The sequence below is a fragment of the Perissodus microlepis genome, chromosome 7, assembly GCF_051167445.1.
Source record: "Perissodus microlepis isolate ML-2025 ecotype Zambia chromosome 7, ASM5116744v1, whole genome shotgun sequence".
NCBI lineage: Eukaryota > Metazoa > Chordata > Actinopteri > Cichliformes > Cichlidae > Perissodus > Perissodus microlepis.
The window spans coordinates 50,179,564-50,203,564 of NC_140467.1; the positions used below are offsets into that span (position 1 = coordinate 50,179,564).

At 40.4% G+C, this 24,001-nt stretch overlaps 4 protein-coding genes across 6 annotated transcripts; 2 read left to right on the forward strand and 2 right to left on the reverse strand.

The window, feature by feature from the left end:
* Positions 1–808: 808 nt before the first annotated feature.
* Positions 809–5,310, forward strand: tor1 (torsin family 1). 2 transcript variants are annotated; one of them, XM_084935689.1, is made up of 5 exons: positions 809–1,203; positions 2,737–3,002; positions 3,093–3,268; positions 3,611–3,738; positions 3,819–5,310. In XM_084935689.1, the coding sequence occupies exons 1-5, from the start codon at positions 1,005–1,007 to the stop codon at positions 4,061–4,063; spliced, it is 1,014 nt and encodes a 337-aa protein (XP_084791815.1). In that variant the 5' UTR covers positions 809–1,004; the 3' UTR covers positions 4,064–5,310. The 2 variants fall into 2 exon arrangements, with proteins under 2 accessions (XP_084791815.1, XP_084791816.1); XM_084935690.1 differs by lacking the exon at positions 809–1,203 and adding an exon at positions 1,232–1,772.
* A 1,391-nt stretch (positions 5,311–6,701) lies between these two features.
* nsa2 (NSA2 ribosome biogenesis homolog (S. cerevisiae)) lies at positions 6,702–9,632 on the reverse strand. Its single transcript, XM_084935691.1, has 6 exons — positions 9,476–9,632; positions 8,042–8,229; positions 7,802–7,952; positions 7,492–7,671; positions 7,174–7,366; positions 6,702–6,970 (listed from the first exon to the last, which is right to left on the reverse strand). The coding sequence occupies exons 1-6, from the start codon at positions 9,476–9,478 to the stop codon at positions 6,903–6,905; spliced, it is 783 nt and encodes a 260-aa protein (XP_084791817.1). The 5' UTR covers positions 9,479–9,632; the 3' UTR covers positions 6,702–6,902.
* Positions 9,633–9,814: 182 nt separating this feature from the next.
* Positions 9,815–15,766, forward strand: gfm2 (GTP dependent ribosome recycling factor mitochondrial 2). The gene is made up of 20 exons (XM_084935686.1): positions 9,815–10,169; positions 10,268–10,352; positions 10,736–10,781; positions 10,872–10,969; positions 11,090–11,215; positions 11,286–11,374; positions 11,472–11,560; positions 11,661–11,721; positions 12,147–12,332; positions 12,425–12,505; positions 12,611–12,759; positions 13,486–13,626; positions 13,743–13,842; positions 13,930–14,116; positions 14,215–14,291; positions 14,373–14,511; positions 14,604–14,789; positions 14,979–15,094; positions 15,176–15,358; positions 15,457–15,766. Exons 1-20 carry the CDS (start codon positions 10,128–10,130, stop codon positions 15,583–15,585), a joined length of 2,310 nt encoding a protein of 769 aa, XP_084791812.1. The 5' UTR covers positions 9,815–10,127; the 3' UTR covers positions 15,586–15,766.
* On the reverse strand, positions 15,761–23,506 carry hexb (hexosaminidase B (beta polypeptide)). Of its 2 annotated transcripts, none has more exons than XM_084935688.1 (14): positions 23,161–23,506; positions 22,875–23,029; positions 21,320–21,385; positions 20,500–20,546; positions 20,253–20,363; positions 20,069–20,170; positions 19,850–19,982; positions 19,586–19,766; positions 19,413–19,499; positions 19,254–19,326; positions 18,310–18,484; positions 17,263–17,353; positions 16,276–16,380; positions 15,761–16,126 (listed from the first exon to the last, which is right to left on the reverse strand). In XM_084935688.1, the coding sequence occupies exons 1-14, from the start codon at positions 23,409–23,411 to the stop codon at positions 16,063–16,065; spliced, it is 1,641 nt and encodes a 546-aa protein (XP_084791814.1). In that variant the 5' UTR covers positions 23,412–23,506; the 3' UTR covers positions 15,761–16,062. The 2 variants fall into 2 exon arrangements, with proteins under 2 accessions (XP_084791814.1, XP_084791813.1); XM_084935687.1 differs by lacking the exon at positions 18,310–18,484 and adding an exon at positions 17,719–17,899 and having other exon boundaries at positions 23,161–23,505.
* Between the last annotated feature and the right edge of the window lie 495 nt (positions 23,507–24,001).

The following is a 24,001-nucleotide window of genomic DNA, read 5'->3' on the forward strand; positions in this document are numbered from 1 at the left end:
GAGTGCAGATAGATGCTGAGTGCTCAGCTCTTTGAGGATCAGGATCAAAAAGACATCAGACCACCTTCTTCCTTAGGTCCGCCAGAGGCCTTTGTTTCATTATAGCAGAACCAGAGCTGTCATATTTATACAATTAAAAATAAATATCAGTGCAAAGATTGTTGTATTGTTTCTTTTTTATTTATGTAAAATGTTATATTACGTATACATGAATAGCTTACAATTCATTTTGTAAGTGCCAGAATTAGTAAAAAAAAAAAAAAAAAGAGTTTGGATGTTAAACAGATGTTTTTACTGGACAAATGGCTCCGTCAGAAGTTCAGTGAATTTTGCAATAATTTTGAATGGTCTTTCAAAACTGTCATATCCTGATTTAGTCTGCAGCTGAGGTCAGTGATTTTCCTCCATAACTGTTATCCTGTGGGAAATGTTTGTGTTTGGCAATGCTCTCCACCTAAAGACCAGCTTCACAATACACAAGACAACAAAACAATATATAATATATATAAAATGTGGCGGCCTCTCCTTGGTACCAAAACTATCCTGATTTTTGACAAGTCCAATGTGACCTGGGGATATTTGGCTTACTGTAACATATTGTAAATAAAGACCTAATGTGAAACCATGGAGGAGCTTTATGAGCACAATTCCAAAGACCACATAGTGTGGAAAAATATTGTAAAACACAAATATTTAAAAAACAAAAAAAAGAAAAAAAGAAAAAAAAGAAAAAGAAAAGAAAGAAAATAAAAAAAGGAGTGCACGTCCCTGCGGGAGTCACTGACTGCAACATCCGGACCTGGGAGAGGCAGACGTCACGCGCGAATTGTCAATCCTGCCGAAAATAGATAAGGAGAAGAAGACGCTACCTCACCTTTGGACCCATGACAACCGCAGCGCCACCTTCGCCAGCTGACTGTATCGAGTTCACTCACTCCGTTCACAGGCTCCCTGCTTTTGTCTTTTTCCTACTCTGTTTTATGAAGCGGCGACATTTGTGAGAAATGAAGCCGAGTACGCGGCACATCCTGCTGCTGTGGATGCTGGTGTGCTCCGGCACGACGCAGGCGATAGAGCCCATTAGCACCACCATAGCTGTCGGCATGGCTGCGGCTCTCACCGGGATTTTAGCTAGGTATCAGAACATTTTTTACTATTTCCACGAGTGCTGCCGACCAGAGTGGATTTCTTTCAACAAGACAGGTAGCATACCCACCAAACACACCTGAACCTATTCTGAACTGCACACAAACAACACCCCAACTGTCGCTAACTGCCGCTTTAACGTTAGCTGAGCGGGGGATGTGCTACATGATAAGCTAACGATACGACTAGTTTATTGGTATAAACATGTATAGTGCTTTTCTTTTCTCTTCTTTTCTTGTCTTTTTGCATCTTTAAACTTGATAAACATTGTTTTGCCTGCTGAGCGCAGAGCGACGCATTTGTCACGTGTTCGTGACGAATAAGGAAGTTCCGCGTTGTAGAGCAAGAAGCTAGTTGGTTTACATGTTTAGCGCGGTATCACCGTGGTGCTATGACTATTTTGCCACAGAAAACGACTCATATCCGAAATTAGTTAGTTTTAACGATGAGAGCGAGACACGTATATGTTCTTTTGCATATTTTTTTGACTGTCGGCGTGCTAGTTAACGCATTTGATCCGATCACAACAACAGTGGTTATCGGTATAGGCGCGACTCTAGGGCGGACTATCTACAACTACTTTCGCGAAAGCTGCGATTCCAAATGGATCGCCTTCAATGCGACAGGTGAGCAGGTGCCCCGTGCAGTGTAAACATAGTAGCTCTGTGCACATGGTTTGTTTGACCTCGATTAAAAGTGCAGGCAGCTGTAACGTTAATTATTTACGTTATCGTACGGCTCCGACGTTACAGTGCTATCGGTGTGGCTTATTTTAACCCTCAAAACTGAAAGCTAACTATCAGAGTAAAAGACTTTTAGATCAGCTTTCAGCAGTGAACATTGTGTAGACCCATCGGGTAACCTGATCTAAGCCAAAGACCGCCACTGCTGCCTCTTTAAATGTGAAAGGACTGAAGGAGCTCACTGTAGATGTGTATAAATGTGCTGTGAATGTTTACATTAACTTTTTATCAGCCTGTAAAATGATGGAAATGTTTGCTTATGTTTGACACCACTGTTCTAGGTAGTCTTGACTGCTCATCTCGTCTGCGTGCAGTGTATGATTAAGAGGGTGTTCTAAATGAAGTTCTTCTAAAAGGCACGACGTTAGCCATTTTTTTATTGTCCAAGCTGGTCAGCTTGAGGATCTGGGAGCAGCTTAAAGTACTTTGGTCACATGAACCATAAACCTAGTTGCAGCTGGAGTTTGATTCAGATCTTTTATGGCCATAATACAAATTTAATTATCCATCCGTCTTCACAGCTTATCCAATGGAGAATTGGAGGTTACCCAAGCTGTCAGTGCACTTAATTAAACATTTTTAAAGTATTTATTTAAATTTTTATCCATTCTATATTTTAACCATTTGATCAGTTACTCTTTCTTGTGCACAAAGTTTGTACTGTCCTGTCAGGTACTTGTTGATATATCTTTCCACTAACTACATGAACATATGAACCTATAAATGGTTTATGATAATGAAGAAGGTGAGACTTTTAGCCACCCTACTGCTGTGGCTAAGGAATACAAGAAAATTGTTTTAGACTCATACATTTAGCTGTTAATTCCTTTGACATTCTGCTGTGTAGGTCTCCGAAATGACCTGGATACTAAACTCTTTGGGCAGCACATCGCTTCACGCATCATCTTAAAAGCTGTGAGTGGATTCATGAGCAATGAGAACCCGAAGAAGCCCCTGGTGCTCTCCCTGCACGGATGGACGGGCACAGGGAAGAACTTTGTCAGTAAGCTGATTGCTGAAAACATTTACAAGGAGGGAATGGACAGCAGCTTCGTTCATGTGTTCACATCCACACTTCACTTTCCACATCAAAGTCAAAATGCAACCTATAAGGTATGGAGAGCCACGCATTTAGCTTTTGATTGAAACCCAGTGGTCTTGCTCTGTTTGGTCCGATTTATTCTGCTGCCTCTCTCTCCTCAGTCTCAGTTACAGCAGTGGATCAAAGGCAACGTCACAAACTGCGAACGCTCCATGTTCATTTTTGACGAGATGGACAAGATGCATCCCGGCTTGATCGACAGCATCAAGCCCTACCTGGACTACTATGTCAAGCTGGACGGGGTTTCTTACCGCAAATCAATCTTCATCTTTCTCAGGTGAAAAGCTGAAAGCATTTCCACAGGACTAAGTCACTTTAAGCAGGTTCTGTATCTGTGTGGGTGTTGCGCAGTGCATGTGAACAGCAATGCTCCTACTCCTCAAAAACACATTTGGAAAGAAGTTTCTGAGATGGTAATGGCTAATGGGCTCTTTTTGTCTTATTGTTGTTATTAAATCAACTGAATGTGAGCAGTGGTGTCCACAAAAAAAAAAAATCCCTAGCAGTATAAGGAGTGTGCTATACTTATTCTCAACAATGAAGTAAATAAAGGTATAAAGGCTGTGAGTGATAACAGACAGTTGAACGCTAAATCTTATGTTTCTAATCTTTGTCATAGCAATGCTGGAGGGGAGAGCATTATACAGACGGCGTTAGATTTCTGGAAACAAGGGCGAGATCGAGAAGAGATTGAGCTCAAAGACCTGGAAACATCGCTCTCTCTGTCAGTGTTCAACAACAACCAAAGTGAGTGTAAATGACACTAATATTTCTGCCATTATCCTTTATAAATGAGTAACTGCTCCACATGGAAATCTTTGTTCCAGGTGGCTTTTATCGTACGAATTTGATAGACAAGAACCTGGTGGACTTCTTCGTCCCTTTCTTGCCTCTGGAGTACCGACATGTCGTTCAGTGCGCCATGGCCGAGATGAAAGCCAGAGACATCAAGCCAGACCAGGACGTGGCAGACATGGTGGCCAGAGATTTAGTGTATTTTCCCAAATCTGAGAGGGTTTTCTCTGTGAAAGGCTGCAAGACGATAGAGAGCAAGCTGGACTACTACACATAATGTCAGCATCTGATGGATGCCGGGCTTGGTCACTATGTGCACTTTTTTTCCCCCGAGGAAAACACTCAGCCAAAAGACTAAAGAGCTGACTCAAGAGGTCTTTGTGACGGTTTCTGTGTCTGGCCTTGTGGTCATGGAGATGATATCAGGAGGCCTTCTGTAGTGTTACATTTCACTCGCACTGAATGAAGGGCTGATGAAGAGCGCTGTGCCAGCTGAATGAAACATTAATAAGAATGAAATACTTTCCATTGCAACTGATCAAAGAGCTTGATGTCTGCTTTTATGTCGCAAGAATCTCAAAGAGAGATTTTCCTGAGAGCTTCTTGGTTATTAAGGGTGTCCTTCAGTCAGTGAAACTGTCACTGTGGTGCATTTGTTTTTATGAATGTGTAATGCATCCATATAGATTACTGGAAAACACCTGCCTTACTACTTAATTTTAAATTCTTTTTAGTACTTTTAAAGTTAGGTTTGTTTTTTTTTGTTTTTTTTTTACCCACTGGTCCACTGTACATGTAATTCAATTAAGTCAAGGGAGGACTTTGTAGGTGAGATCATCACAGTGAAGCTGTTATAGAAAAGGATTACTGTGCAGTCCAAAAAGTAATGATGCAGAATAGTTTTACATGTGTCATATTAAAATTAACATTTGCAAAACATGTGTGCTACTGTTAATGTCTTAAATTAGCTTCATGTGATTCATTGCAAATATATTATATATGATAATATATTATGAATATGTTTGTAATGCATGAATATAATCCTACTTGAAAGGACACCACAGACTTTTTTTTTTTTTTTTTTTTTTTTTTGCATCACTGGAGCTGCAATTGGGCCCTGCATAAACTCGGGATTTTTATTATTGTTGTTTTGGGGTTTTTTTGATAATTCAAATATGTGGTTGTATGTGACTAGTTATCTTATTTTGATTTAAAGAAAGTAAAAAATGATTCCCCTCATAGCACAATACTGTCTGGGAAAGGAAGAGCAGGGAGCATGAGAGCATACACTTGTGTTATCGTGGCACTTTCCACAGGAGGAAATGATCTGCTGGTTCCCCCAAATCTGACACTTTGTTGGGTTTTGAAAACATTTCAAGGATCTTTTTCATTTTCTGCACAGCTGTTTATGGCTCCCTCTGACTCTGAGATAATTGGTGCTTATGGAAACTTACCTTACCAAGCTTCTTGGCTGTAAACACCACCAGAGTAGCAATGCACAAATAAAATATCCAGTTTTCTTTGTGGGACTGTTTTTTTTTTTCCACATTTGGTTAGAACATAGGCACATAGCAGGACACAGTGGTGTACAGATTGTATAAGGAGTACCTGAAAGCCATGCGGAAACCAATTAAAATAGCTAAATGTTAATTGTTACAGTACTCGTTATTAAAAAAGAAAATACGTTCGTGGTTAAGCCGTCTACTTGCAAGGTCTTTCTGAAGTCATCATTCCTTAATGAAAGTGGTTTGACTTTAAAGCAGGTGGTCTAGGCCATGAGTTGCGTAATAATCAAACAACTTGCAAAACCTGACTGTGCAAAGTCTAAATGAGTGAACCTGAAATAAAGAGAAGCGCAACGTGATATACATTGCAGTAAGACCTTGCTCTTGTGCCAATATAAAGTCTAGTAAAATGTGAAGCTAAAAACACATTACAGAGCAAAAATCATTGTTTTATTGAAAAAATTAAGCACTGCAAAGGTAGTGTGACGTCAACAGTTTGAGGAATATTAACTAAGCTTTATGATGCATATGTGCAACTTTATATTGCAACAGACAAAATTTCAGAGTTCAAAGTATATGTGTCCCATTTCATGTACTAGAGACAGACTAATAGTGAGTTTTGAAATTAATCTTTATTTATGGGCATTATTTTATTTCAGGATAAAACAGTATAGTTTGATTTATCTGAGAATAAAGTTGAAATGTGGAGATTAACAGTGTTTTTTCAAGTCAAACAACTTTATTCTCAAAATACAATTTTGGGTTCTTATCTCAGTCTCTACACCACCACAACAGGTTTTTAAATCAATCGCCTTTAACTTAAATTCAAGGGATTTTACAGAAGTATTGCTGTTCTAGAATTTCAGCCATTTTTCTACAAGGTCTCTCATTTCCAGAGGCTCAAAAGCAACTGGACAACTGACTGACAGGCAGTTTCATATTCCGGTAAAGCCTGTCCCTTTGTTTTTCCATGACATTTATGGAATTGATTCTATACACTGAATTTGCATTTGGTATCTTCTAGCTGGAGCTCTCAATATGAGGTCCAAAGAGATGTTAATGCAAAAGAAGGACTTCCTCATGTTTCTATGATGCTTTTCAACAGCAAAGGGATCCTGTTGCTAGTGCTTAATTATTATCTACCATACACTGCTGTAAACTAAGCAGTTTGTAAGACGTTAAAGCGTCATGAACACATGGCACTCATATGTCTGATTATAGCTGTGATCTGGCTTTATGTAACAGTTTAGCCCGTCAGGATCCCACACAGTCCTCCTTTGTTGAACACAGTATCCGAACCCTCAATATTATCAGCAACAACCAGTATCACTGTTTGCGCAGTGGAAAACATCATGACTACTTTACTATTTTTCACATGTGTGCACACAAGTATGCAAAAGTCAAAAAGGATCTGGTGTCATTTCAAGTTTATTTATTAAATTTAACACCATAATTGCCACACTTTTCCCCTCAGAGTGTCCTTTTTGTTACAAACAATGTTACCAAGCTCAGCACCAAAATCTTCATGAGTCTGCAGATTTCATTGCTTGTTGCATATTTAGGTGGATACACAACAGCTACCAGGCACGGTCAGAAGGCAGGTCCAAAGTCTTATACCAGCAGAACTGCATTAATGCAGCCGTCGTTCTCTGGGTTATTTGTCACCTGAGCATATTTACCTAAGGAGTGAAATAGATGACATTTAAATATTTAGCCCTTTTCCACCATTTGTAGCCTGAAATACAGTAAACATACACACAGCTGCACTCATCCAAGAATATGTAACAATTTGTCAACACTGATATTTTGTCATCATTTACCAAGACTGGTGAGTGATCGGACTGTTGCAGCACATGTAAATGAGCTGAGTTTAAAGACTCACCCCAGATAACTTTTCCTCCTTGTGTTACCAGGCCCAGCTCACTGACATTGACTTCTATAACTGTTCCTTTTGTGATGACTCCTAGAGAGGTGTAGAGGGGTGAGGAAGGGTTCTTCTTCACTCCCAGGATCGGAAGACAGAATGTTGCTTTCAGCTCTGGGTGTGTGACGTGAGCCTTCTTAAATCGCAAACCCTGAAAACAGAACAGAAAAATGGCAATAAACAATGAGCATGTGAAGGAAATGTGTTTCCTTCAAGTGCAGAATATAACGTGTAACACGTGCAAACATTTCAGTCTGTCATCTGCTTCCATCTTACCGTCGGTCTGATGAAACGTTCATACTTTGGAGGTTTACGGGTAAAGCCGTCGCCCACAAAGCAAACTTTTGTGACCATCCTCTTCCAGGCTTTCTTTTGTCTCTTTCCGGTTCTGATAACTTTAAGCACCTCTGTCTCTCCTTGTGCGCGCACCTTGGGCAGAGGCACTTCCCATTTGCCCTACAGAAATGAATCAAGGTGGAGTTTACAAACAGTGACAATATTTCCACACATCACAAAATGAAAGATGGCCCTGAAAAAACAAACTAGAAAAGCTGCAGCTGATGAGCAGATATTTGCCGACACTTACGGCCTTCTCTTTCCTCTTCTGTTTGATCATGTTGGAGAGAACTTTGGCACGAGACTGTCCCTCTCTGTCCAGCAGGTAGGCTGGCACTGCTCCCTCGGGGGTCTTATCATCGTTCTTCTGCTTCGTCTTTCTCTGTTCGTGCATTTTGATGCTGCAAAGACACATTAGATATTTGGATGTTTAAGGAAGTTGTATTTTTGTGTTTTGTATTTGACTTTCTTTCTTTTTTTTTTAACTCACGTCTTCTTCATCTGGATCTTCTCTGCGTGTCTCTGTTTGTGGTACAGTTTGGCCTTCAAACCTATCATCTTCTTGGCTTTGTGAGACCGCTCGTGGGCCTCACGGCTCTCCTTCTTCCTTTTCCTTTCATGGTGATCCAAACGGTATCCGTGCCGCTTGCGGTGTAACTCAATGTGCTCGTTCTGGGGCTACAAGAGAAACAAAACAATCATGAAAATCAATTGAACCCAATTAAAACATATAATAAGAGCATGGCTTCTCTTTGCAATTTCAAGTAAAATCTACTGCACAGGATTCAGTACACCGTAGCTCCAGCACTACTGATAACAGCCTGTTCAGTGATTTAACTCCACAACTGTCTAATTCTAAAAAAAAAAAAAAAATCTATAAAGAGTACTAGAGGTTTTGAAGCAGGCACATCTGAATTTACTGCTGAGCTATACGAGTTTCTCAATGAAAGCAGAGCAGCCTGGTGGTGTTTCTACAGCTCTGTGAACCACCCCACCAAAAATGAGATGTAGAAAGCACAAGGTTAGCAACAAAACAACAACAAAAATAAATAGGTCAGCACATATTGTCAAAATGAGTGTGTGTTTTCACAGATTCTTATTAAAGGGCAGCAGGCTGGAGATGTTGTCCCACACACCTCTGATCATGGAAGTCAACAATATTTTTCTGATTCAAAATTCATGATTTAAATAAGTTGTAAACAGCTGACTCTGTGACAGCACTGGTTCAGATGGCAGAAACAGAAATGCCAACAAAAATTCAAACCTTAATGGTTTCATCACAGCACAAAAGTTTCATTTAACTTAAACCTCCAAAACACTACGTTGGGCTGTGAAGTTATTTAATTTACATTAAGAAGCTTAGATCTACTTGAAATTTAATGGAATATGTTCATCAAATATTATATCAAAGAAAAGGGCCAGAAGGGTTAAAAAAAAAAACAAAAACAAAACACTTGTAACTGATTGTTTACATGTAATGTCTACTCATTAAAGGCTAAATTATGAATTTGTTTTACACATAACAGGCAGGTTTGTCCAGATGTAAAACGACAAGGGGAGATTATTTCAACGCAGAAACGCATAAGAGGTATGACAGTTCAGATGAACTTCAGTCAGCTTCACTGTCTAAAATATAAAAGCTCTACAAAAGCAGAGCGAAATGGCCTTTAGCTTCACCTAACATAGCTCTTCCACAGATAAATAACCGAAAATGTTCTTAATTTTAACATTAGAGGGAATATAACGCACTCGGTTAAGTAATATCAAAATGTTTTGACACAGTAAGAATCACAGTGCTGTTCAGAGCAGCGGAGCGCGTCACTCAGCCACATGTAATCCAAAGCTAACGCTAGCACGACATGCTAACGCGTTAAACTCCCTGATAAAAGCCAATTAGTGTATTTTAAACGATTTGATTTCTTACCATTTTGTGTGCGTGGAGTTACGTGTTACGATAAGCGTGTCGTAGAAACTAACAGTTGGTAAAGACGCAAAGTTTCGGTGTTTTTTTGCTTCAGGCTGGGGTCCTTCTGATGTTGTTTTCCCCGGAGCCGATACTTAGAGGAAGGACGTCATCGTTCTGTAACCACTTGTCCGTTCGTTTCAACTGACCGGCCTCAGTTTAATGTAACACACGGACGGAAAAAGTTTACTGTACACGCTGCGAATAGAAAAACTTACAAAACCGCTATTGTAAATTATAAAAGTATATTAAATGAGCTACAGCCGCAAATATGGACGGAAACAGAATTGATTTCATAGCCGGAACTATGTTATGACCTCTAAGGTGTCCCGGGGATGCATTTTGACGTGTACCAAGCGTGAATGTTTTGAGAGGTATAACATTTTTTTTTCATTTATGTAGGGCTTCTTTCGGTTTTGGGTAAAGTTCAATAATCGGCTGATTAGAACTACAGTCTTCCCGGCTCTCCTGTTTTAAATGTTGTGCTGCATCCGTAAAGAGTCGGCTGACATTGCTTCGTTCAGTCCTCTTCTGTCTAATGTTCCTCCAGTATGGCTCAAGTCTTCTCTGACTCTGAAGAAAAGGCAGCTCGGATAATAAGCAGATATTAAAAATGTCTCTCAGGGGATTGCAGACCTTTAGCAGGATGATTAGGGTGAGATATAATTTTTTCCCACCCCCCAAAAAAATCAGTACTGCCAGTGATTAGGTATATGAACTCTTATGATTTGATAACCTGGTTTTGGTCCACAGGGGAGGCGTTTATTCGCTGCGGGGCTGCAGTGCTGCAGATGTAGACTAAGCTGTCACGTAAAGAGACATTACAGCCTTCTTCCAGGTAAGTTCTCTTATTGGATTCATTGGTTAGGTGAAGATTCGTGTTATATTTAAGATATATTTTCATATGAAGTACAAACACCTATCATTGTGTGTGTTTTAGTTTGAGATTGTTAAACTTAATTATTGCTCTGCATTTAAAAATAGTTTGAGACCTTCTTAAATAAATTAAATTATTTTGCAGAATGTGAAAAAAAACAACTGGTTTCAGAAATCTTGGGTGTACGTTTGTAAAGATATCAATAAAAGCAAACTAGGCCTTTGCTGTTCTTTCCTGTAATACAACAGTCAACAACAGTCAGTTGCAGGATAAACTAGTCAGCGATAGACTTTAATGTGGCAGCAGTGAAATCCTCATAATTGTGCTTCCTGTTCCTGTCATAGATGATGTCAAATCATTACGGGCTCTCGTCAACCCTGAAATATCCAGGTGAGTAATTTAATTGCATTCTGCATCTGCATTAAAAAGTACCCGGCAGATTCTGCTGTGTTCTTAGAGTCCCAATTCGTGTGTCTACAGAATCCGAAACATCGGCATCATGGCCCACATTGATGCAGGCAAGACGACAACCACAGAGAGGATGCTTTACTACGCCGGTTACACAAGGGCATTGGGAGGTGTGCAGGAAAACAGCATGCAGCAGTGATGCTAATTCTTAATTATCCAAACCTGACTCTGATTCTTTTTTTAAAATGTTTTTTTTAAACAATTTGATTTCATGTCACTGTTGTTTTTAGATGTTGACGATGGGGATACAGTGACAGATTTTATGGCCCAAGAGCGAGAGCGTGGCATCACCATACAGTCAGCAGCAGTAACCTTTGACTGGAAAAGTCATAGAATAAATCTCATAGACACACCAGGTAAGAATAAAGAAATAAGGCAACTTCTAGTAGAAATTTAAAAAATGACTGAATGACTGCATCACTACAGGACACGTTGACTTCACGCTTGAGGTGGAACGGGCACTTCGTGTGCTTGATGGGGCTGTGGCGGTGTTCGACGCGTCGGCTGGCGTTGAGGTTATTTCCCCTTTTCCAAACACCTTCTTTTTTTCATTAAAAAATTGGCTTCAGGCTCTGATCATTGTGGGGGTTTTTCCTTTGAAAACGCCAACAGGCTCAGACTCTGACCGTGTGGAGACAAGCAGAGAAGCACCACATCCCCTGTGTTTGTTTCCTCAATAAGATGGACAAGCCTGCAGCGAAGTGAGGGACTCAGTTTAAGTTTTCCCATTTAATGCAAGTTTTGTTTTACTTTTCTGTTGCAGTGTTAAAATGGAGACTCTTTCATTTTGTTTTCTTTCAGCTTGAGTTTCTGCATTGAGAGCATAAGGCAGAAATTGAAAGCCAATCCAGTCCTCTTGCAGGTAGGTCATCAGAAATTTTCAACAGCTCTTTACGTTCCTGAAAAGTTTTTCTGTTTTATTTTTCAGATTTTATTTACACATAGTTTTGAGTCTCCAGCCTCAACTGACATCTACACATCAACAGCGTTTTTATATATATATATATATATATATATATATATATATATATATATATATATATATATATATATATATATATATATATATATATATATATATATATATATAATATTATATTTCACAGTTAAAACACTGCACCAGTGTGCATGTAAGCCTAGGATATTAAATCTGATCCTAAACTTGGCTAGCACAAAAACAGGTTTAAAACAAAATGTACTTACTGGATGAACTGAACAGAGTGTCTTTTAGTACAACAATACAACACAGCAGCGATATTTCACAGTCTATAAACCCCTGTGTCATAGATTCCTGTTGGCAGTGGAAAGAACTTCACAGGTGTTGTTGACTTGTTAACCAGCCAGAAGCTGATGTGGAAGATGAAATCTATGAGAGATGATGGCAGAGTGTTTGAAGTCAAAGCTCTTGACCGGTCTGATGATCCAGACCTCCTGCAGGTGGTCAGCGATGCAAGGACAGCTTTAATTGAGCAGGTACACGATCAGATTGGAGTAATGTTTTCCAGCATTTCTTAAGGTGCCTCCGATTTTTTCTTCCAGTTTACACGTCTTTTCTCAAATCACAGGTCGCTGATCTGGACGATGAATTTGCAGAACTGTTGCTAACCGATTTTAGCGAAAATTTCGATGCCATTCCCTCTACTAAAGTAAGTCTTGCAAATTGTAGTGCCCCAATATGACCTTTTAAAGTACATCAGTGCTGCTGTTAGTTCTTGTGAATATAGACTTATCAGTGTCGAACACGTCTCCAGCTTCAAGAAGCTGTGCGGCGAGTTACTCTGGCCCGTAAAGGTGTACCGGTCCTCTGTGGCAGCTCTTTGAGAAACAAAGGTGTTCAGCCTCTTTTAGATGCCATCACTGCCTACCTGCCTGCTCCTAATGAACGACACCATGATGTGGTGTAAGTGAACCTTTCAGCTTACTGCTAACTTAGACTAGACCTGTTATAACACCAAGTTAAGTATGTTTTTCACCGTTCTTATCATTTTAGATCACATTGCTCTAGTTTAGATCAGATTAGGCTGTTTTGTTTTTTTCAATTTGATATTATTAATTGTAACTGAAATGATTGTTTCTTTATCTGTTGACTAGATTACAACTGAACCTAACTACAGAGAATGCTTGGTGTTGATGCTGTGAATAGCACTGATTATCTCTTCGTCATGGCTTCTGTTAGCTGGTGGGACATATTAGGAAGCAAGTGAACATTTTGCTCTCAGAGTTGATGCGTTAGAAGCAGGAAAAATGGGAGAGTGTAAGGATTTGAGCGAGTCTGACGAAGGCCAAATTGTGATGGTTAGACGACTGTGTCAGAGCATCTCCTAAACTGCAGCTCTTGTGGGGTGGTCCCGAGTTGCAGCGGTCAGTAGAAAGGTGAAAGAGAGGTGTCAGAATACACTGTGTGTCCCAGTTTGTTGCATATGGGGATCCGTAATTGCAGACCCGTCAGGGTTTCCATGCTCACCTCTGTCAACCTCTGAAAAGGCCAACAATGGTCATGTTAGCATCAGGAATGGTTGACTTGGCCTCCAAATTCTGAAAATTCAATCGAGCGGCTGTGGGATGTGCTGGACAAACAAGACTGATACACGGAGGCCCTTAAGGCTTGTTCATTATCATCTCACAGGCGGTGGTACAAAGATGACCTGTGTGCACTGGCCTTCAAGGTTCTCCACGACAAGCAGCGCGGCCCTCTGGTGTTTCTTAGGATCTACTCTGGTACTCTGAAACCACAGACGGCGCTCCACAACATCAACAGGAACAGCACGTATGCAGTTTCGAACCTCTGATCTCCACAGCAGCTGCAGTGTAACACACTTTCACAGACGTACTCCATCACAGTCATTATTACAACAAAGCATGTCCAATCTTGTATATTTGCAGTGAGAGGATGAGCAGGCTGCTGGTGCCATTTGCTGACCAGCATGTAGAAATCCCTTCGATGACAGCGGGAAATATTGCTCTTACTGTGGGACTCAAGCAGGTAGAGCTTATCTAAATTTCCAATATTTGCTTAAATTAAGATCCCCCCCCCCTCAAATGTTCCTTATGGTTTCTCCTTTCATTTAAGACAGTTACAGGAGACACTATTGTGTCATCGAAGGCGTCAGCAGCAGCCGCGGCCCGTCGAGCCCAAAATGACAGCGAGGCGGGAAAGAGGAGCAGAGAGTGTGCCAGCGTGATCCTGTCAGGAGTGGAGGTCCCTGATCCCGTCTTCTTCTGCACCATAGAACCGCCATCTATGTCCAAACAGGCCGGTCAGTTATTTGAGGCGATTATGTGCAAAGTGTGTAGCTGTGCTTCACCAACTGTGCTCACTCACTCACTTATTAATTTTTTTTTTTTACCATGAAAGATCTTGAAAATGTGCTCAACTGCCTCCAAAGAGAAGACCCCAGTCTCAAAGTCCGAGTTGATCCAGACTCTGGTCAGGTAATGCACCGGATTAGCCGGGACTTTCTCTGTCCAGTGCTAGAACGAGTCACCGAAACCACCTTCGCTCTCCATTCTCAGACCATTTTATGCGGAATGGGAGAGCTGCACATCGAGATCATCCACGATCGAATCAGAAGAGAGTACGGCATTGAGACTCACCTCGGGCCGCTGCAGGTTGCTTACAGAGAGACAATTCTCCACGAGGCTTCGGCTTCAGGTACAAACACTTTTCACTTGTTACATTTGGAGGAACAGTTTTCGTCAGCTTTGCGCAGCAGCCGTCAAATTATTTTTATGAATTTTGTGCAGACACGCTGGACCGCACAGTAGGGGAGAGAAGACATGTCGTAACAGTGGAGCTGGCTGTCAGGCCTGTGGATATCGCCTCAGTGGGTGGTTCATGCGAACTGGCTTTCACGGAAGAATTAGAGGGACAGGTTTCAGCAGAAATGAAAGAGGCAGTGGAGAATGGAGTGCACAGCTCATTTCTTCAAGGTAAATGGACCAAACTCATTTTTTCTTTTGTGAAGTATCATTTTTATGACTTAAAACACACAAAGCACTGGAACGTCCCTTATTTTGGTTAAATATTTTTTTAATTATATGCTGTATATTTATTACAACTTCATTTTAATCTGTTGTACTGAATTTCCCCCCCTTAATTGCAATAACTCCTTCATTCAGGTCCACTGCTAGGTTACCCATTGCAGAGTGTGTCTACACTGATGCAGCGTGTTACCATAGAACCTGGGACATCACCTGCCATGGTGTCTGCCTGCGTGTCTCGCTGCATGCTGAAAGTAAAAGCATTATTGATAAACTCTAATTGGTTAGTGCTGGAACTATCAGGCTGAGCTGTGGTTCCATTTCTTTGGATGCAGGCCCTGCGGCTCGCGGGCGGACAGGTCCTCGAGCCAGTCATGTCGTTAGAAGTGACTGTCGGTGATGACCACCTCAGCTCGGTGCTGGGAGACTTGGCTCAAAGACGAGGAACGGTCAGAGACATCCAGAGCCGTCATGACAACAAGGTGCTCTTAGCAACCGTGCCCCTGGCTGAGATGATGGTGAGAGGACACTCAAATGTTAACAGATTGCTTTTTTTGGAAGGTTTAATTTGCTAGTGAGAATTATTTATGATTTAAACATTTGTGTCCACGTAAAGGGTTATTCCACTGTTCTACGAACACTGACATCTGGCAACGCCACCTTCTCCCTGGAGCTGGATACCTACGAGGCCATGAACCCTCAGGAGCAGAACACACTCCTCAAAAGACTCTCTGGCCTGCTGTGATCCCAGTTCAGTAATGTGACCAGAAGCCTTCTCAAACAGAGAGATGATTGTTTTCCTCCCCCTCAGACAGTAATAATTAGTCTGGATCAAATATTTATTCTGTGAATATCTACAGCTGGTTAACAGTGACAAGAAGTTGTGTATGATGTTCTAAAATAAATGTGAAACCAGTCACTTTAAATCCTTGGTTTTTATTTTGTAAACAACCAGAAAAATCTTCTGAACTGTTAACTTTTTATTGACAATGAATTCTAGAAACATTCATAAAAAAAGTGCAATCATAACAGTAACACCCTCAACATTAAATGTGATTTAAAAGTTCTGTGGAGCAAATCTAAAAAAGGACGATGTGTTTCAGAGCTCATCGGTACAGTGATCTAGGCAGTTCAACATTTTAGTTTCATATAGTTGAAGAATAGTCAAAAGAATATGAATTTCTTCCCTTTCCATTTCATTTGCTGTGTCTGGTCTTCGTTTTCAGACACCCTTGTACTCACGTGGACAGTAGCTGGAAAACAGCGGCTCAGCTGGGATGCCGCGCCTAATGTAGGACACAATTATTTAGTAGTGGTACAACACCTTAATGCAAAATACCTAAATGAATCTCCTCTTAACAGAAAGGCACCTGCTAACTGATAAAATTAGCAGGTAGATACAAATTAGTGGTACAAAGGCTCCTCTGATACTTACTCTACCATACGGCAGCGGTGCAGCGACAGTCTGTTGAAGGCATCGCCGATGTCGGTCACGTCTTTGGCGCTCCACAGCCGCTCTGCCACAGCACTGGCACGAGGCCTGGAAGTAATAACAAGAAGCAGAAGTTTTGGTTGTCTGGAGTATTCAGGTTAACTCAATGCCAAGGAGGAAAGCAATCAGCAGTGATCTTAGAGAAGCAATTGTTGCTGCCCATCAATTTGGGAGGGCTTATATGGACATTTTGAAAGTCTCAAATCAGAAAAAATTGAACAAGTATGGGTTTGTTTGGAAGACTTGCCAGGAGAAAGCCTCTCCTCTAAAACATGGCAGCACAGATTAGGTTTCGGGGATAATATCCTTTGAACAGATGAGACTAAAACAGAAGTCTTTGGCCAAATTGGTGGAAATCGAACACAGCATTGGCACAAACACCTCTTAACAACTGCCAAGCACAGTGGTGGAGGGGTGATGATTCAGGTTGTACCGAGTCAACCATGAACTCCTCTGAATACTAAAGTATTGTAGAATCAAATGTGAGATTTAAGATTCAGAAAATTCAGAAAACCAATAACAGAATGGCTGAAAGAGAAAAAAGTAATGCTGTATTGGCACAGTCAAAGTCCAGACCACGCTCTCGACCTCAAACCTGACTGAAATACTCCACAGCATTAGATAAATACTTCAAGAGAGCTGTGTTCATGCAAATAGCTCTCAAAGGTTCCTGAAAACCTCAATAAACTGAACATTGTAAACAACAGAGGGCCAAAATCCCTCCACAATGTTGTGAGAGAAAACAATTACCGAATGATAAAGTGCACTTCGTTTTCCATACACTGCTTCTGCATTTTTGCTTAGTTATTGAATAAAAGAGTGTAATATGTCATGTGTTGTCGAGCTCAGGTAGCATTTACCTCATTTAGAACTGATAATATGCATATTGTCTGTTAATCACCTATTAAAATGCACTTATATCAGGCTTACCAAAGTCTGGGTGTGAGGTTTGTAGCGTCCACATACTCTCCCCACAAGCAGGCCTCTCCACCAATCACCAGCTTTTTCTGCTCATCAGTTCCTGTTTTAAAATTTAGCATTTGATCGGGTCAGGGAAATTCAACAATGACACATTCGAAAAACTGATAAGGGACAACAGTGATGAATAAAATAATTTAATTATCAAAATTATATATTCTCCCGAATGACAGTAGAATATTAATTTATTTTTCTGCTCGTTACTGAACAGGCTTACACCAATTTGCACAGGAGTGACCTTCCTGAAACTTGAGATCTAGGCCAAAAGTTGACTACAGTGTGACCCTGACAACAACAAAGCAATAAAATATTATCACATGAACGGGGTCAAGTTCTGAAAGGTTGTAAATATGAATCGGAAATGACCTTAAAAAAAAAAAAATATGAATCATTAATGCAGACACAAACCCTTAAAGTCCTGTGGGTCGGCCTTGTAAAAGCCCTGCCAGTCCTGCCCGTAGGAGATACGGTTCAGGTACCAGGGAGTGGACAGCAGGGTCTGGTACCCTGATGCAGTAACGCTTGCCATCTCATTCTGGTATTGTTCCTGGTTTCCCTTCCAAACGTGGATTAGTGTGTCTGCTTTCAGCTACACAGCACACACATACACAGACATCTCAGTAATGAGAACATAAGAGAAAAGTACGGAGAGGAACCAAGACAAAAGCTTTTTCCAGCTTTATAGAGAACCAAACCTTACACATTTCGACCAGTCATGCACAAATGTACCCAACATTGTTTACTCATGACTTCCTTCTCAGTTTTTTCAGTATCATTTCAAATATGCAATTGGTCCCCCATAGTGGTGAAAACATCTGCACATTAAAAGGAACAACATCTGAAACCACCAACCACAATGCCCCATGTTCAGTCTGTTGGCCTTTTGTCACAACTGTGCAATTTTCAAGTGTACAAGTGTAAGCCTGTTGGAAGTAACAAAAAAATTGAGTTCATATCAATATATATTCAAAATATGACCAATTCTTGTTTAAAACTGACCTTCAAAGTTGAGTGGTTCAACTTTGTAGTACTTCTGCCAATCCTGCCCGTAGCTAATATAATCTAGGTACCATGGAGCAGAGAGGATGGTGGTGTAGCCTGCTGCCGTGACATTGCTCATCTCCTTATCACTTCCGCCACCAATCCACACATGCACTACCGTGTCAGGCTTTAGCTGGAATGGTTACAAATCAAACTCGTGCACTTGAGTTAAATCGTTACATGAAGGTTGACTGTGACTAAAGAAATGATTAGAGGACATGACTGGTGTAACATCGTTTTGCTTTGTTGCCAAGAGTTAGATGAGAATCTCAAGACTAATTTCATGTCTGTCTCTAAGTTAGCATTAAAAGCTAGTAAGCTAAGCTTACTACAAAGTCTTGAAATGGGTAAATTGCTGTTACGGCCTACATCATAAAATCCCAAAGTCTAATAAGCAGACTTTAAATCTTTTAAGCCATTGACTCTCAAACTTTAGTAGCCAGGACCCCATACAGGCAAGACAAGCTTCTTAATGATGCAAATTGAGCTTGTTTGGTCTTAGCATCATTTCACAGTATTGATTGTTTGAATATTTCACTATGATTGCCAGCTAGCTAATATTAACAAGCTTCCTGAGAAAAGTGACCAATTTCATGACAGTTTAACACAATTACACAGTACTGTGCAGAAGTCTGGAGTCACCTTTCCTTTCAGGCTCATGAGAAATATATATATGTATCATGGTAATTGTAGCCCCAGTAACCGGCTACTAGTGCGAGCCTATAATTTAGCATTTAGACAATTGAGTATTTATCCAACTTTCAGCTAGAAAGTAAAAAAAGCTTAATTTTTCCAATTAGTCCTTCACTAACTAAATGAAAAACTTCAAATTAAATCAAAGTTAAATTGATGATTAAGCATTCAACATTCAAATTGATTTAGCTAATGTTTCAAGACCTTACCTTAACACCATTGTCAAAGACCTCCTGCCAGATCAGGTAGCCCTTCTTGGTAGAGGTCACAATATCCAAGAGTCTGTTGGATCAAGAAAGCATCAAAGGAAACTTTTTTTTTTCATTTCAACTATTAAATAGCAAACAGAGGTTTGGTGGGAAACATACTTTTGGATGTAGAATGATTCCAGTTTTCTGTAGTCGTCTCCAAAATGTTGCTGCTCCATGAACTTCTGAATGTCTGGGTTGGACTTCCTGCAGGACAAAGCCAGCAGCTAATATCTGTTGCCTGACCTCTGAGGCGAAAAGTAATTTTTCTGACTATGTGTGCACAGTCTCACCAGCATGTGAAGTCCACCTCATCACCTCCCAGGTGAACGTAGCCATCGGGGAACACTGTGCTGATCTCCGTGAAGAACTGAGCCATGAAGTCGTACGTGGTGTTCAGGATGGGATTCACTGGCCCGAAAGAGCCAGAGGGTTTGGACCCAGAGTAACAGGGTGTGAGAAGATCTTTTTGGCCTGATGGGAAGTGATAGAGTAAAGATCAAGACATCTTCAAATAAAAAAAAAAAAGTTAAAACTAAAAAGTCTAAAAACCTCACCTTTGCCCCAAGACTGTGTGTGTCCTGGAGTGTCAAACTCCGGTATGACGCGAATGCCTCTTAGACGAGCAAACTCGATTACCATCTTCACATCGGCTGGTGTATACACGTGGGTGTATGGGTGGTAAGCTCCCTGCGAACAGTGGATCACAGCACTCTTAATAAAAAGCACCCTGCTCCTCTCTGGTGAAGTTTAAAACCAACAAACTTTGTACCGACCTGCTCGCTGAGCTGTGGGAAGGTTCGGCTTAAGTAAGGGAAGGACTGATCGTCAACAATGTGCCAGTGGAAAACATTGAATTTGTTCATTGCCATTGTTTCCTGTATGAATGAACCAGGAGAGAAAGTAATTTAGAAAGTCTGTTAAATGATTGAAAGGTAAAACTTTTTTAAAAAGTCATACCAAATTGGCCAAAATGACTTTAATGGGAAGGAAGTGCCGAGAGCTGTCCAGTAAGATGCCTCTGTGTTGAAACCTGGGGAAGTCATTGATTGCTGTTGCATTGATACTTTTCTGAAAAAGATGCAAAGTTGGAAAAAAAGAACTTCAATTCAAATCTAGCTCACAAAAAGTTCTTTAAGGATTAATATGGTAGAAAACAAAACAACAACAACAAAAAAACAGAACCAGCCAAATGTCTTTAACTTACAGCTCCATATTCATCTTCAAACACCAACTGGCTAAAGGTTTCCAGGCCTACAAAAAATATAGCAATCCAAAATAAACACATGATACAGTTCTTGGAAAACATTACACACCCATAAAACTAAATGTAATCTGAAAACAGCAAAGGATAATATGACCAAAGTTCAACAACAACAAGTCGTGTTGAGGTGCGTCCTGTGTAAAAGCTCAGCTGATTCCAAACCTTCTTTGGCATTAACATCAGCACAAAAACTGTGCACTAGGAACTTCGTGGTCTGGGTTTCCAAGGCTGAGCAGCACCTGTAGGTGGCCCAGTACTTTTGCACAAAGAGTCTATGAAGCTACAACTATAGTTAGCTTAGCATTAAAGTTATAAACAGGAAGCTGTGGCTCGGCTACCAATTGGAAGGTTGTGGTTTGATCCCGGCTCCTTCAGCCTACATGTTCCCAGTGTGTTCATAGGATTTTGAGTGTGTGTAGGATGTGTAGGACTTTGGGTGAGCGCAGTAAAAAGCACTTTGAGTGCTCAATTAGAGCAGAAAAGCACCATACAAGTATGAGTCCATTTAGCATTTGCAAACACTGAAGACATGAGCAGACTATTACTGTACACAAATAAATGAGGTGCAACATGATCATTTATAAGCCAGTAATCGAATAAGGAAATTTCTCAAAAAAAACAAACAAGATAAACAAAAACTATTCATGAGCTATTTAATTAAAAAAAAAAAAAAGACAAAGAAAGAATTTGTTTTCTTACAACTAAACAGAAAAGGGGAAATAAGAAATTATTTGACAAAGAAAATAAATGCTGTAAATCCTACCGTGCAGAGCTCCCCAGACCTTAGGTGCCTTCAGGACAGCAACTGGCTGATTCACTGTCAGTTCATCTGTAAGAAACCACCACCTGTTTACTGCATATTCAGCATGTCAAAACTTGGCTGATTGTTGTAGAGGTGTTCAGGTCAGGGTACGGAAATGGTCAAGTCACGGCCTTAAGGAAGGATTTGAACATTTGGTGTAGATTAACTGGGTTAATTCTAGTATTTGCTCTCCAGGATCACTAATTCCACTGCAAAGTCTTCAGTGTGACCACGGAAACCAGCCAAAAATGCTCTAGTGCACTGAAATTACCCTGCATTTCCAATGTAAATAAATGTATCATCAATGAAATATTAGTCAGAGCATTCACAGAAAAATGAATGTTATAACTTTCTTTGAATGAAAACAATTTCATTTGTAAATCAAATAAAATGCAAGTTGGTGGTACTAAAGTCAATACTGATGTTTTGTAAGAAGTCACATGTCAAAAATGTAATTAAACTCTGTAATTTAATGAAATTTTAATCTCTTTAAAATGTCACAATATAAACCTGTTTTTTTTTCTTCATTTCAGTCTGATTTCTAAATGTTCTTCTAAGTCAGGTGTTAAAGTCTAAGAAAACAGGAGAGAAACCACAAGCAAGAGTAGATAAATATCATGCTCATCATGCAGAGGCAGATAACAGTTTGCAATATTCATTTCTGCATAATCACAGATGGACGAAGTATTAAGATCATTTATATACAGTTGTGAAAACGAACTTGTCTACAGGACTACGCAGTCCTGTTAAAAACTACGTACACCCCTTGAGTCAGCAGCAGAATGCCTCAAACTATTGTTTGCTTATTGTAGTATTGTACTGTTGTAGTGTTCTCTGTATGACTGGAATAGTCTCTTGTTGGGGTAGAGGCATTTTGGCCCAAAAGCCATGGCTGACAGTTGGTATGAGGTATTTGTGCTGATTAACTGCGTTCGAAATTTGGAGTTGTAAATTATGACCAAACATCACCCCTTGGGCATTGTTCCAGAAGTGTTGTGATTCATTCTTATGCACATTTAAAAACCTCTCCAAACAACCCATTAGGAGAGGCTGTTTGTAATTGTACTATCATGGATTTTAACATTTAACATACTAACTGAGGCCTGTAGTGTCTGAAATGCTTTTGCTCTGACCTTGGGGTGAATTTCCTGGGATGTTAAATGCCCAAACTTGTGCCTTTAAGGCTGTAAGGGTGTACTTAGTTTTTCCACATGGTTGCATAGTATGAAAATTTGTTTTCAGGTGGCAGTAGTTACAATAAAGTTAGGAACACTTCATACATAATCAATATAAAACAGCTGTACAAATTTGCTCCATATTTTCATTCATTCGTTTTCACTTTCATTGCACATCTTTTTCGTTTGGTTTGCTTTGTAAAATCATAAAGTGGGAAGTACCCTGAAAAGCTGGAACATACATGTAATAGAGTAAAAAGTACAGCATTTCCCCTCTGTGACGCAAGGCAGTTTAGTACCGCCGTTAAACATGACATGAACGAGGAAGGGAAGGTACTCACATGACTCGTCAGAAGTCACACTGGGGTATCCGTCACATTCAGAGTCAGGTGATGTGATCCACACCTGCAGCTCGGACAGATCAGAGGGATCTGATCGCCTGTTGTTTTTGCTCCACCACTGCTTTTTAGCGCTGCCGAACATGTACTCATAATACCTGCAGAGAGAGACAGCACGAGGGTGGAAACTGGCCCCTGAACGCAACACGGGCTGCGGTGTTGAGATTTCGCCACATATATAAATTATGTGCAGCGATTTAAATAAATAAATATAAACACAGCTGCTCACCTCCTGTATGCGCTCTGTAGGAGACTGCAGCTCGGTCCAGCGGACGACGCTTTGGCATCAACAATCCTGAAGCTGCTACTGGTTAACTTGAATGAAACCTCTGAAATCTGCACTTTCTGCGGCAGAGGCCACAGGGAGCCGTACTTTGACGCCTCGAAAACGGGCTCGGCCTCAACATAGTCGTCGATGTTGTTGTGCTGCAGGCCCTGGGAGAAACTAAGGGCCAGCAACAGCGACACGAACTTCAGCATTACTGTTTTGTTGACAAGTTACAGTCAAGTCACAAGACCTTGCGACAGCAGCACTTTTATTTTGTGAGAGGGGGCGGGACTTCCATGCGGAAGTCAAATTTAACAGAAATTTAAAGAGAAACCACAAACCTGCATACTCTCTTGAAAAGTATAATGTATCGTATATTTACTCAGCCAAATCATCGAGTCAGGTCCAGTATGAATGAAATGTTATTGAAGTAAGCTGATTTACTAATGCTAAACTATTACAAAGTACTCAGTTCAAAGTAAGAAAACGCGTGACAAAAATGATGATATAGTATATGATGAAATTATTAAAACTTTTGCATTCATACTGATTGCTTCAATCGACGGTCTATTCAAATTTAATGACCTTGTTGACCTTAAAACAGTCCACATTTGGCACAGATCAAGACAATCCACCGTGGGGTAACTATCTGATCCCCTTCTGAATTTATACTTTGCTCACTTGTAAAGAAATGAACAATCGCTAATTGTAATTGTAGTTTCACTTTATTGGCGACAGGCAGAATATCGACCACAAATCCAGAAATAATCCACACATCACATAAAAGTCATACGTTGATTTG